Source organism: Sminthopsis crassicaudata, chromosome 4, assembly GCF_048593235.1.
Source record: "Sminthopsis crassicaudata isolate SCR6 chromosome 4, ASM4859323v1, whole genome shotgun sequence".
Taxonomy (NCBI): Eukaryota; Metazoa; Chordata; class Mammalia; order Dasyuromorphia; family Dasyuridae; genus Sminthopsis; species Sminthopsis crassicaudata.
In genome coordinates, this window is record NC_133620.1 from 416,589,070 (window position 1) to 416,603,105 (window position 14,036).

General features: G+C 32.1%; 1 protein-coding gene across 1 annotated transcript in view; it reads left to right on the top strand.

Moving 5' to 3' along the window:
• The window catches only part of SLC30A7 (solute carrier family 30 member 7), an 88,104-nt gene extending 80,097 nt beyond the window's left edge, over nt 1-8,007 (top strand). The window contains exon 11 of the mRNA XM_074262813.1: nt 7,203-8,007. Within this exon, the coding sequence (XP_074118914.1) occupies nt 7,203-7,250 (48 nt within the window). The 3' untranslated portion in view covers nt 7,251-8,007. The remainder of the gene's footprint in view (nt 1-7,202) is intronic.
• The last annotated feature ends 6,029 nt before the right edge of the window (nt 8,008-14,036 follow it).

Consider the following 14,036-nt stretch of genomic DNA (forward strand, 5'->3'; position numbering starts at 1 on the left):
TGAGGTCCTTTCTCAAATTAAACTGCCCACCATTTCAACTCTACTGCAGAGAGCACAACTCCATTGAGCTGGCCGTATTGTTCAAATGCCAAATATATATTTGCCAAAAGAACTATTTTATGGAGAACTCATACAGGGCAAGTGTACATAAGATGGTCAGGAAAAGCAATACAAGGACATTCTCAAGGCATCTCTTGAGAATTTTAGAATAGATTATATGACATAGGAGGAGACACTGCCACAGGAGTACTCAGCATGGCTTGCCCTGCTGTGCTCTAAGGTGTTGTACTCTAAGGGCTAAGTAGAATTGAATTAGTCCAAAAGAAAGGTGAAATGCACCAAATTAGAGAAGCTATTCCAAGTATTCATAGGTACTATTTATGTCTGACCTATGGCAGAATATTCCAATCTCAAGCTCATATTGATCTGTTCAGCCACAATTGGCCATAATGTAACTGGACTCAAACACAGTAATGTCATTTTGGTTCTCTTCAAGTTCAAAGGACAACAGCCAATCAGTTAACAAGAATTAACAAAAGAGAGGCATTTGTGGTGCTTCTGCCCTAGAAAAGGGAAGTAAATACATAATGAAAAAATTATGAAAAAGCCATGAACCTAATTTCAGAAGTTTTTTTAAAGGAAGGGAGATCAATCTGTGGAGGACAAAAATAAAGGACACAGTAAAGTTTTACTTGAGGAAAAGATACATGTGCATAAAAACAAGTGAAACAAATTTGGAGCAGTAAATGTAGATGAGAAATGAGAATTGTGGTAATATTTATGGTTTGCGCAAATTGGCAAAATAGAAAAAACTTGAATCCATTATGGAAAGTCTCAACAGAGAAAGAAAAGTGAAGACTATTGATTAAGATTACAAATATTCAAAAGCAAAAGACAGTCTGGAAGAAGAGAAACAAAAGGCAAAAAAAATGCAAGAAATAATACAAGCAACTGCCTAGAACTTCTGAACACAGGAAGCAAACTTCCAAGTGAAATAAATAATCCATAATTTATTTTTGAAAAAAATCTAATATTTCAAATTCAAGACATGTAAGTGATTAAATTGAACAGTGTGAGGAGGGGGAAAAAGTAAATTCTGAAAGTAGCTGGAAGAAAAGCTTTCAAATACAAAGGAAAAAAAAATTGAATAACCTGAGGCCAGAAAATGTGGGAAGGGATGAAATAATGTCTTCCTAAGAGTAGTTAGAATACAGCCCTAGATTTCCTCCTCTGCATATCTGTGGTTAACCTTAAAAAACCAAAAGGATATATTCAGTAATAAAGAGATGATCAAAGCATTTTTAGGAAAAAAAATATAAACCTGAAGAAATTATTTATATATTGTAGGAATGATGAAAGAATGCAATAGCCAAAGATAGAATATTACCACAGCAATAATAGTGGTAGCAGAGACACTCATTTCTAAATGTATACAGAGAGAGAGGGATAAAGGCGGAAGTATACATATATAAAATCAATAAACATTCCCCAAAAGATAAGTAATCAAATGATACTAACAGATATTTCTCAAAAGATAAAGTGCAAAAACATGGATAATTATCTAAATCACTAGGAAGAAGAGAGATATAAGTCAAAACAAATGTAAGATTTCATCCCATTTCCTACAAATTGGCAAAGAGGACAAAAATAGCATATAATCAAAGTCAGAAGGGTTGTGGAATGATAGGCACATTACTGGGCTTATATAAGCAAGTTCATATACTAAAATGTTCATAGCAGCACTTTTTGCGATTAAAAAATTGGAAACAAGTAGATATCCATCAACTGGAGAATGGCTAAAAAAAATGATGGTGATGAATAGAGAGAGATACATGGAACAATCTATATGAACTGATGCAGAGTGAAGGAGAGCCAAGAAGGCAGCATTCATAATGACTATAGCAATGTAATGACAATGTAAACAGAATTTGTAAATATTGTAAATGACAAAAGTCAAAAGTGAATATAATAAAATTATAATAATGTATCAGTCATGACTCAAATGAAGAAATAAGAGAGAGAGAGAGAGAGACAGAGACAGAGAGAGAGAGAGAAAGAGAGAGAGAGAGAGAGAGAGAAAGAGAGAGAGAGAAAGAGAGAGAGAGAGAGAGAGAGAGAGAGAGAGAGAGAGAGAGAGAGAGAGAGAGAGAGAGAGAGAGAGAGAGAAAGAGAGAGAGAGAGAGAGAAGAGAGAGAGAGAGACCCATCAAGCTGGGAATTCCACAGGTGTTATATATTGCACACATTTTTGGGACTATTTAGTTTACTATTCCTGTTTGTTTTTTTTCTTTTGTCTCTATAAGCACTATTTGTTCTAGCAATCTTAGCTCTCTGAGAAGAAGAGGCCTACTGGAGAAAACCATAATGATTAAAAAACAGACATCAATAAAAATTTATTGAAGAAACAAACATGAAGGCAAACAGAAATCTAACTCCTATTAATTTTAAGTGTTAATGGACTATAAACAGTCCAATAAAAGGACAGGGTGGTAGAATGGATAAGAAAACAAAACCATAGAATCTGTTTTTTTTTTTTTTGGTGAGGAACGTCTCTAAAAAAGCAGACACACAATAAATCAAAATAAGAGACCTAAACAGAACTCACTCAGTATCCCATGAATTAAAAAAGCAGCAGTTGCAATCTCTGCAAGACAAAAATCAAAATTCGCTTTATCATTAAATAAGGAATTTATATTCAAAAGATAGTATCATATTAATAATAAACATGCATTAAATGATATAAATCCACAAAAGTGAAACTAACTCAAGTGGCACTGCTTGAACCATGAAAATATTCATTTCTCCAGAGAAAGAACAACAAAGAGTATATTCAGATGCCAAATAGATTAGCTGGTTACCACAATCTGCTGATGGAGACATTAAATTCAGTACAGTAAAGCTCTTGCTTGTAAAACAACTGAAATCGATTTAGAAAACAGCCCATTTCTAGGTTGTGATTATTTTAAATGGGGGCATCTCTTACTATCTCCTGAGGGGCTTTGTGATAGATAGAAATGCTGAGGATTTATATGGCTTTATTTTATATCTTGCTACTTTGTTAAAATTGCTATTTCAACTGGCTTTTTAATTGAATTTCTAGGATTTTCCAAGTATATCATCATATTATATACAAAAAGAAATAGTTTTATTTCCTCATTACTCATTCAAATTTCTTTAATTTCTTTTTCTTCTATTATTGTAACTGCTAGTATTTGTAATACAATATTGAATAATATTGGTAATAAAGGCCATCCTTCTTTCATTCCTAATCTTACTGGGAAGGTTTTTAACTTATTTCTTTCATAATATTTGCTAATTTTTAAGATATATGCTATTTGTCATTTTAAGGAAACATCATTTTGTGCTTATGCTTTCCAATGTTTTTAACAGGAATCTTTTATTGGGCAACTAGATTTGACTTAAATAAACTAGAGAAGGGCAGGAGTAGAAGCAAAACAAGACAGTGTCAAAATCCCTACCTTCTTTACCACTGGTGCCCAGAAGGATACTTCTCAGAGATCTCCCTACACAATCTTCTCTTCTCAAAGACTTTTAGTTTACATAATACCAGGCCTGCTTTTGGCAAAGTCAGCCTTTTGTGGCACTGTGAGAGGAAGAAGCAGCAGCTTCCATAACTTGATACATTTGTGATTTCCTAATTTATCCTCTTTCTGTCTTCCAAGATGGTCCTTAGAATCCAAAAAAACACTGTAACTGGTCGTTTTCAACTGCTATTTGAGCTAGATGGCTATGAAGTACTTTTCTGCCTGAAGTCTTCTAATTTTTTTTTAACAATTTCATAAAACAATAATTTGTAGTTGTTTCATAATTAGAAACTTATTTTAGAGATCACAACCATATACCTAAAACACTTTCAGTTATACATAAAGCAAGAACAATGCTTCTGTATACTTTGAGAATATAACTATTTTTCTCATCCTTTGGGTAAAATAATCTGCCAGTATACCTTTTATTAAAAAAAAAAAAAATTAGAGGAGGATTCTATCAGATTAAAAATAATACCTCCTCTACACAAATTATTCACAAAAATTGAGAAGAAAAACACTCAAAAATAAAGAGAACTATATGTAGGCTTAAATTATCAAGTATTGGTTAAAAATTTTCAAGCAAAATCCTTGCAAAAGGCTAGCAATTTATTCAGAACATCATTCACTGTGATGTAGAATTTATACCAGAGAAGCAAGGATGGGTTAACACTAGGAAAATATCATAACTAATTATGTTAAAAATAAAAGCATGTCAGACCATATTGTTATAGCAGTAGACACAGAAGCAAAGTCTTTGACAAAATATAATTATAAATAAATATTCAAGTACCTACTATGTGTCAAGCATTGTTCTGAGTCCTTGGGATGCACAAAAAAGAAATAGTATATTTACAAGGATCTTATCTTCTAATAGTAGAGCCAACAACTAAATATATTCAACATAAATATAAAATGAACAGATGCAAATATATACAATGCCAATACAAAGTAGTCTGGAAGGCAGGGTGCTAGCAGTTGGGAATATTAAGAAAAGCTTCATTTGGAAGGTTGGGCTTGAGATAATTCTTAAACAAAGAGCTGTGTTTTATTACACAGAAGTAAGGCTGTACAGGACTTGAAAACCTAAACAGAGGAATTTATCTTGTATCCTAGAGGCAATAGGGAGCAACTGCAGTTCTTGAGTACATATACAAGGGTAAGATCCTTAACAAGAAGGATTTTTCAGTCATGATTTTGAATGTAGTCAGTCATGACAGTTGTGTGACTTCTCCCTTCTCTTATTGAAAAGTAGGTGATTAGGAATGAGGAAGTCAGGTGATGGGAGCATTCTGGGGCTGACACAGAAATGGATAAATAGTGATAGAAAAGGAGGTGGCATACAGCACCCAGTTATGGCATATAAGGAATCTGAGCTAGTTGGGTTAATCTACATAGATAGTAGAGTCCCTTAGTTTAAGAGCCACTTAGAGAGGGGAGAATGATGGTGAGCCAAGTGCTGAATTCCTTGAAAAAGTTGGGATCAGTGTAATACTATGGCATCTCTAATTGTGATTGAGTGGGTGTCAAAGATTGCTTTTTGAGCATGCAAATGGAGATTCAGGAAATGACATTGTGGCTGCCTTAGGGCAGTTCTCGTTTTGTGCGAGAAAAATATAAGTCTGTGCTGGAGAGACATCTGAGATGTAGTATCAGAGGGCGCTGAAGTAGAAGCCAACATGGGTAAGTTTGAGGAGGATAAATGAAAGAACAAAAGGAGAGGTTTGCAGAGTTTCCTTCTAGATCTGTATTGATTGATTGGCATAATTTAGATAAAGAAAGAAGAGAATCTACAGAGGTTATAAGGGGCAGCAGATGAATAATGATGCAATCCCCAAGGACTATTGACAGTAAAAGTAGCCAATTAGCCTGGGTTTGATTGTCCCCTGAGATGGTGGAAAAGGGTGATAGGATGGGAGAATGGGGAATGCTCCTCCTAAACAGATAGACTGTTTGATGATCCTCTCATTTGACATTTATTTTCTCTTTTTATGTCTTTGCTTTGGCTGTTCTTTTGTACTTCTATTTTACTTCTACTCTGTTCAAGATCCTCTCTTCTTTTAAATGCAGTCCAACTTATTCTTTAACATATTTAACATGTATTGGTCAACCCGCCATCTAGGGGAGCGGGGAGGGGGAAGGAGAAAAGTTGGAACAAAAGGTTTTGCAACTGTCATTGCTGAAAAAATTACCCATTCATATATCTTGTAAACAAAAAGCTATAAAAAAAATGGAGTTCAAGTACATCTTCTAAGTTACACATACTTCCTCCTTTTCAAAATACTATACATTGAATTAACTACTTTGATTCTGTGTGTATATTTACATCCTGTATATTATTCACTTTCATTTACTTATAATTATGCTTCATGTATATGTTTATACATACATTTATTTATGCTGACATATACTTATCTCTTTTTAGAGTGTGAGTTCTTTACAGTATGAATTATTTCATTGTGCTTGTGTCCTCAGCACCCAGCAGAGTTGATTTATTGCTTGGAGTCTACATATGGGTTCAGTCCCAACCTGACCTTATATTGAAGCTATTCTTGTTTCTTTTCAGGGTTGTCTGGTAGACAGAGGCAGAGAAGCAGTGATGGACAGTTGTCCTTATTTATATTTAAAGAACTCAAAACCTCTATTAAATATAGTAAGCCTGGAAGGATTTTTTTTTAAATAAACAAAAAATGATTTTTTTAAAAAGTACCTGCTTAGTCAGTCAGTAAGCATTTATGTGCCAGGATTGGTGTTACTAAGAAAGACAAAAAACAGTCTCTTCCCGATTAAGGAGCTCACAGTCTAATATGGGGAAAAAAAAAACACAAATGGATATGTACTAACAAGTTATGCACAAAATAAATAGAAAATAATTAACAGAGGAAATGCACTAGAAATAAAAAGAAACTGGAAAAATATAATGATGTTAGATTATAAAGGGCATCCAGACAGTTACTGTGTCAGTTGGTGAAGGGATTAAGAGAGTCAAGAAGATTTAGATTTAAATCCAGCCTCAGGCACTTACTAGCTGTGTAATGTTGGGCAAGTCATTTACCCTGGGTTTGTCTCAGTTTTCTTAATTGTAAAATGGGTATAATGGTATCAACTTCCCAGGGCTGTTGAGAAGATCAAATGAGATATTTGTAACTTGCACTGTGCCTGACATATAATAGTACCATATGGATGCTAGTTTTGTGATTGATGTTGTTAGGTAGCCTACAGTTTACTCATAAGGTGTTACTGGGGACAAGGGGAACTCAGTAGTGAATAGAATGCATAGAATACCCAATATTTGTCCTTTGTTAGCACTTATATGTAGGTGTTGGCAACTTTTATAAATAATAAAAGTTGATGTTCCTCTTAGAAGAGAAGATCAAGCAAAGAAATTCGGGCTAGATTAATAAACATAAGGATCAATTGCAAAGCCATGATTGAATCCATGGGAATCGGATTATTTATGGGATCCTAGAGATGAAAGACCTCAAAGGTCTCTAAGCCAAGCCTGTAGGTGAATAGGAATGTTCTGTATGATATATTTAACAATTTTTACCTGTTCCATAGAATCTATGTAGAAATGGGATTTTACTTACTATCTTGTGAATCATATGTTCCTGTTCATTTCTATTTTCCATTGATTTTCTCTTTTATAACTTTTCAGGCTGGAGTAAGACAACTTTATGTACAGATTGACTTTGCTGCCATGTAGTGAATCATCAGAAATTGTGCTCTTTTGGACCAAAGTTTTCTGGTACTGTACAATCTAAAACATTGTGTCCTCATCTTTTATAAAATAGAGCCATCACCACTACAACTTCCAAGGTGAAGAAGACCAAGTAGATGCATCTTTTATGATCTAGTGGAGGAGTTCTCTTCTAAGGAGCCAAAATTAAAAAGATCTATCCTGGACTTTTGGTCTTGTTTTTTGTGCCCTCTTTTTCCAAACCAATTTTTTTTTTAGGGTTTCTTTTTATTTCTTTTCTACTATCATATCTTTATTTCAGTAGAAATTCAGACTGTGGGCCTGTGATCATTGGTAATGTTTTCTCTGAAGCTACTGAAAACACAGCTCATTCCCCACAAACCAGTGTTATTAGAAAAGAAAAAAAAAGTTTTAAAAAGAAAATCTGTTTTTATGTAATGTCATATTGTTGACATTCTTCAATATAATCATATGTTTGTAAAATTGTTTGTACTTTGCAAACTTAATGAACCAAACCATATTGGGTTTTCAAAGTGCCTTTGCTTCAGAAAATATATTTGCCAGCACAGAAATGTAATGTCAGGGGGTTTTATTTTATTTTATTTTTTTATGGGCATACTGTAACTTGTACAAAATAAGACTTGCTACTGATGTATACTGAATTTATTTTTTGTGTACTTCAAGCATAGTTTTAAATGTATAAAAATTCCCTTTTATTGTTTTATCTTGTCAAAATAAAAAGGTATTACTTTTTTAAAAAAAATCATTATCATATAAATTACTCTTTTGGGTTGTTTTCAAAGATTTACAAATCTTTATTATTTACTAATCTTTATTTACAAATCTGTTATGCAAAATGACTATTTTGGTTTGATTAAACAGGTTAATCTACAAATCATTTTAGTAAAAATCACTCTTTATATGGGAAGCAATCCTAAAGGGTCCTTGCCATTTTTATTGAGTTTATAAATAAATGAAAGGAAAGGATACTTACTGGCTCCTGAGGGGGAAAAAAAGATGGTGATTTTTGTTTTTTCGTTTCATTTTTTCAAATGCTATTTTTTTTTTAGCTTTTTTTTTTTTCCCAGTGCAAAGCTTTGCATATGTGAAATTGCTTTCAGTAACTCCCTGAAGTTTGAATATATATGAATTTAGATGAACTATTTCCAGTTTCCTAAATGGAAACTGAGGAGATCCTGAGACTAAACAAACCATGAGAGGTGAGTTTAGCACTGGACATAACACAAGTATCTTAATCAGAAGTGAAGATAAGTAACTTTTATGGACAAGCATTGCTACTCTGAAAAGAATACTGAAATGGATAACTCTTTTTTTTACTTATAAATTAAATTTTCATTTCATGTTAAAAATTGAAATAATTAAGAAAAAACTTAAAGAAAAAAATGAATATTTGAGAATATTAGTGAATAGCAAGTTCTTAAATTTCCGTTGGGAATGAAAAAAAAATGTTCATTTTCTGCCATGGTATAATTTAATTATCTGATTTCCTTATCTCTGACCTACATTCTTAAAAACTGAGCATTTATGGTGCATCAAATATGTCAATGGTTTCTACATAAGGAAAAGAAAACAAGTAATTATCTATCTTGTCTATGCATACATACATATGAACTAAATTATGGATTTATTGCTGCTGATTGGTAGGAAGTACATGTACTTTTGTTGCAAATTTATTTGTAGTTTCAGAGCTGTAAGATTTGTTAGAGAGATTTGCTGAACCTAAGAATCAATGCAATTAATTGAAATAATTATTGGAGTCTTAGAAAGAGGTGAGAAAAACACATATTTCCATGATTCTGCTTTTTCTTGACAAGTAAAATTAGTCTTTTTTAATGTCCCAACCATTATTAAGCCTGTGAAATTCTTGATTTCTACTTTATGCTTATCACAAAATAATATTCATATTATAGAAAAATAACAAAATCAGTATGACTTAAGACAATTGAATATAGAAGAATATAAAACATTTCCAATGTAGAGAATGAAATTTTCACTAAGTAGGTATGTGCATGATTGTTGTATGGGTTTTGAAGAAGTGATAGGTGCTCATTCTTATGGTCATTATGTATGCTATCTGCTATTCAGCAGAAAGAAGGACACTAAATCTGAGCCACTCTACTTTTTAATGAAGAAAAAATTTTTTTTTATTAAATTGTCTTCACAGTGCACCCTAAGAAATTGCATGGATATTATACATTTTCCATTTGATGACAACTTAAGAGATACTGGGTTAATGAATAAAATTCTTATTATTGCTTCTACTTTACAAGTAGGAGCCTGAATCACAAGGCTGCATTTAGTTAAAATGAATGTATATTATATTTAAAGTATAATAGTAACCACCTTCTTATTCTTTCTATGAATGACTGATTTAACAGCCTTCTTGGTAAAAGTTTATTACTTCAGATTACTTTGCCAAGAAGTAATTAATTTGTTGTTAATTTTCTCTTTTAGAGAAAAGGTTAGTAATCATTGTTGGACTGTAGAACTTTTGTAGTTTTACAAAAACAGATTTTTTTTGGGGGGGGTAAAAACTGAGACTTTGCTAACATTTAACAAAATAAAACATTCACTGAAAAAAAATTTTGAGTGGCTAAGGGAATATTTATTTTGCAATGAAACTTCCCTAAACAAATTTATATGTACTTTTTTTCACGTATAATTTCATGCTTTTGCTAACTCCCAAATGCAGATTCTTGTCTAGTCTGTCTGCTAGCAAGAAATAGACAAGCCGTCATATTCTCTTGGATAGAACAGACTGCAGCACTCTAGGAGATATATGAGTAAGTGAGGTTATAGAGGAAAAATATTGGGCATTATTATCATGTTAAGTCTCATTTGGCACTGTGCTTTCGCTTGTCTCCTTAGAGTTCTTCATATTTTTCTTAAACAAGCTTAGCTAAGTATCAGGAATGTTTTTAATTGTAGAATCATAGAAAACCATTATATTTTTAAGCAAATGGGATAAGAAGTAGCAGTGTTGAGAAAACTAAACACAAAATATTTTATTCAGCTAATTACAGAGCTGAAAGATATCATAGCAGTCATCTAGAGATTTGACATGTGAGAACAGAGGGCAGAGAGGTATAGTTACTTCTCTAAGATTTTACAACTATTAGTAGCAGATTTTTAGCTTTTGATAAACAATCTGATAGTCTTTTCATTATATCATGCTGCCTCCCCAGCATATCATTATTTTCAGAGATTCTAATCATTTTATAAATTTATGGTGGTATATAAATCAGTGGTATAGTAAAAATACTTTAATGAAATTTGATTCTGTATCAAGTTAAGGTTCGTTTTTTGATCTCTTAATTGCTATTTTTTAAAAGTAACATATCTGTTATTACATTAATTCTAATACTCTAATTTTAAAAAATTGGCCTCTTTTTTTAACCTCAGCATTTAAAATATATACAAAAGATGTTGAAACCCTTGCATAAGATATTTTCCCTTGGCAAATATGTTAGTTTTCTCTGCAAAGTTAAATTAAGATTTTTACTTGTTCCTGTTTCTTAAATTTTAGAGCTTTAGAAAACAGAAAGGTAACTCAAGGATGACCTGATTTTAGTTATGCTTACATAGACTTACAATTGTAAGGAATTTTATATTTATCATTTAATTCACTCTATGTATGTATACGTAGAAACTGGGACCTGGAGGGATTAAAGACCTACCATAGACAGTTGGCTAATAAGCACCAAAGCCACCATATTTTTCATTGAAGAAATATTTTTCTTTAAATTTGTACAGAGTTGTGCAGTTTTGAACATTCGTAACATCATAAAATCACTAAATCAATTATAGATGGCTTTTTTTTTTCTTTAGCAAGAAGAGAGCTGCTACAATCTCTTTAACAACTTTTAATATTCTTTTTTTCCAATTATTTTTTTTTTCTGGCTTCAAGATTTTGAAAATTGATCCCTGAGTGCCTTCAGAATCATGTGTTTATTTTGTCAGCTTTAGTTGCTCTTTACTGACTTACTTTAAGTGCCATTTCCACTTGTTTATAACAATACATCAGACACCAAATGTGGTTGTGATGCTGTGAATAGAAGCAGTGGCAAATCTGTCGCATATTAATGTATTGTGCTCTCAGTTTTACATGTAAGTGCTCTTGGGATGATTCAATTAGTTCATTTCCCCCTATTTTGTGAGGCAGTTCACCTCATAATTATCTACCAATCATCATTTTCCATGTTTTGCAAAATGAATTAACTGATCTGATTTTTACCATCGAAACATTAAAAAAACAAACTATACAGATTATTGAGTAACATTTTTTGCACAAAAAAAATGAAATTCAGTGCTCAGTTTAGACAGACTGTCTTTAACCATATTTTTGTGAGGCCATTAAAAAATTTTACTAGTTACAAAGAAATTTGATCCCAGGAACTGTGAAATGTATTAGCATTTTATGAATTTATCATGTCCAAATTTTTAATGTTGGGGACAAATCCATGTGCATGATTCTGTCATTAGTGATATTTACATTCTTAGGCCATCTTGTCCTCAGTGTCTAGTCTTTGTAAGATCTACTGCACTGCTGACTAGAAATAGATGACTTTAAATAGTGAATACTGTCTTTTGCTATAACAGGCAGATGATTTAATTTCATGGAGACTCTCACAAGGTAGACAAGCTAATGGGAACTTTTAGAAAGGATAAATGGAGCTCCATCACAATCCCTTAGTTGCCAAATTCTTTAATTTAACTTACTTAAGATTTCTTTTCCTTTCCTAATTAGCTATTCAATTTTATAGAGATGTTGAAATAGGGTTATATAAAGTTTTATTTTTAACTGTTAAGAATCAAATATTTTGTGTAAAGTGATGAGCTATACAAAGAATCAAGCAATTGAGTTTATAAGAAAAATAACATTCAATTTTAAACTTTCTAAATGCAGAAAATTTGTTTTTTAAAATTTGTTAATTATAATAGTGTTTGAAAGCATTATACCATAAGTTCCTTGAAGAAAGGGAACTATGTTTTACATTTTTGAGTCCTCTGCCAATACCTAACACAGTGTTTGTACAAAAGAACCTAATAAAGGTACTTGTTCAATGTTAAATAAATGGGTATTATGAGTATATTGAGCAGGGCAGCCCTAAAGGCAGGAGCAAGTAATAAGCATGGTACACAAAGGATTCTTTCAGCATTCCTATTGTATTTTATACAAAATAAAGGACTGTCATTTAAATTGGACTTAAAAAAGACATTGCTGAAGTAGGTTTTTATTTTTAATAAATGAAGTAGAAGCAGGAGAAAGACATTATTTTCATTGTATATTGTCACATAGCAAATTTGTAGAACTAGGGCTACAACACCTAAGATGTCTTGAGTTTAGATATTTTTTACAGAACATTCTAAAGTCAAACTTGTCTCCGTTCTGTGTTGAGCACTCCCATATTTGTGTAAATTTTGATGATATAGATATTTAGCATAAAGTTAGAAAGATATAGGGCTTTATCTAGTGTACCAAGCTGGAAACCAATATGGATACCAAATTCTTTTGGAGTAAGGAGGCTCTACACACTTATAAACAATTTTTATGTAATAAATTATTTTTATATTTTTACTTTCTCTTTCTTCTACCTCTAAATACCTTAGGTTGCAGTAGCCATCCTGCCTTAAAGCTCTCTGCTCCAATGTACTGCCACTTCTATAAATTTCTAGTCTTTTCCAATGACAGGAAAACTTGCTTACTGAAATTTAATTATATGTAGTGTGTTTTTCAGACTGGTTGGAGACTCTGTCCTAGATATGTTAGATTACAAGTAGTAGATTTTAAGTTTTCATAAATCATGTCTGCATTTACTTCAACTGCAGTAAACCTCAGTAACTTGGTTACTAATGGGTGTGTGTGTGTGTGTGTGTGTGTGTGTGTGTGTGTGTGTGTGTGTGTCTGTGTGTGTGTGTGTGTGTGTGTGTGTGTGTGTGTGTGTGTGTGTGCATGCTTATAAAATTAGTGTGGATTTATGAAGTTACGAATAAAATATTTTGCATCTGAAGTACTGTGAATAAAAGTTGCCAAACCATTCAAGCAGTAGACACTAAGCTGAACTGCAGAGTACATAACCTTCCTGCTTCCTTTTATTAAGGTTTGAGTTTTTGGTGAAGTCTAGGGCATCCAACCAAATCGTTAAGTATCGATCCATATGGAAATATAAAATTTTAAAGACTATGTTGTAATTTGGTTTTTAAATGCTGAAATAAGAAATTCCAATATGCTCAAGTGCAATAGAATAAATCTATAAAGGTATATTCCACCCTTTCTACTTGAAGACAGTAATATGTAAAGCATAACATCAAATGTATTTTTGAAAAGGACCATGAAAGATATTGTATGAAAATGTTCTTTCAATAAAACTTTGGTTTAAAAATCTGTATCTGAATTGTTTTTGTTAGTACTTGGATTCTGAGCTGCAGCAACAAATGGAAGTAGAGATGAGGGGAAGAATTCTCAAAATGATCCTTATTTCCCCAGAATAGAAAAGTGTATATGTGTAGATATGTATGTGTATATAACATATATATATATATATATATATATATATATATATATATATATATATATTTATATACACACATATATATATTTATACACACATATATGTGTATATACATGTATGTATTTACATGTTTAGGGAACAATTATTGCGGTTGATAAGGGGAGCAGTATTTTTAGAGCTTGAGGTTTGCCTTGAATTACTGTTTCTCAGACATCAGAGATCACTGATGCATAACTCAACATGCATTAGATTTGTTCTG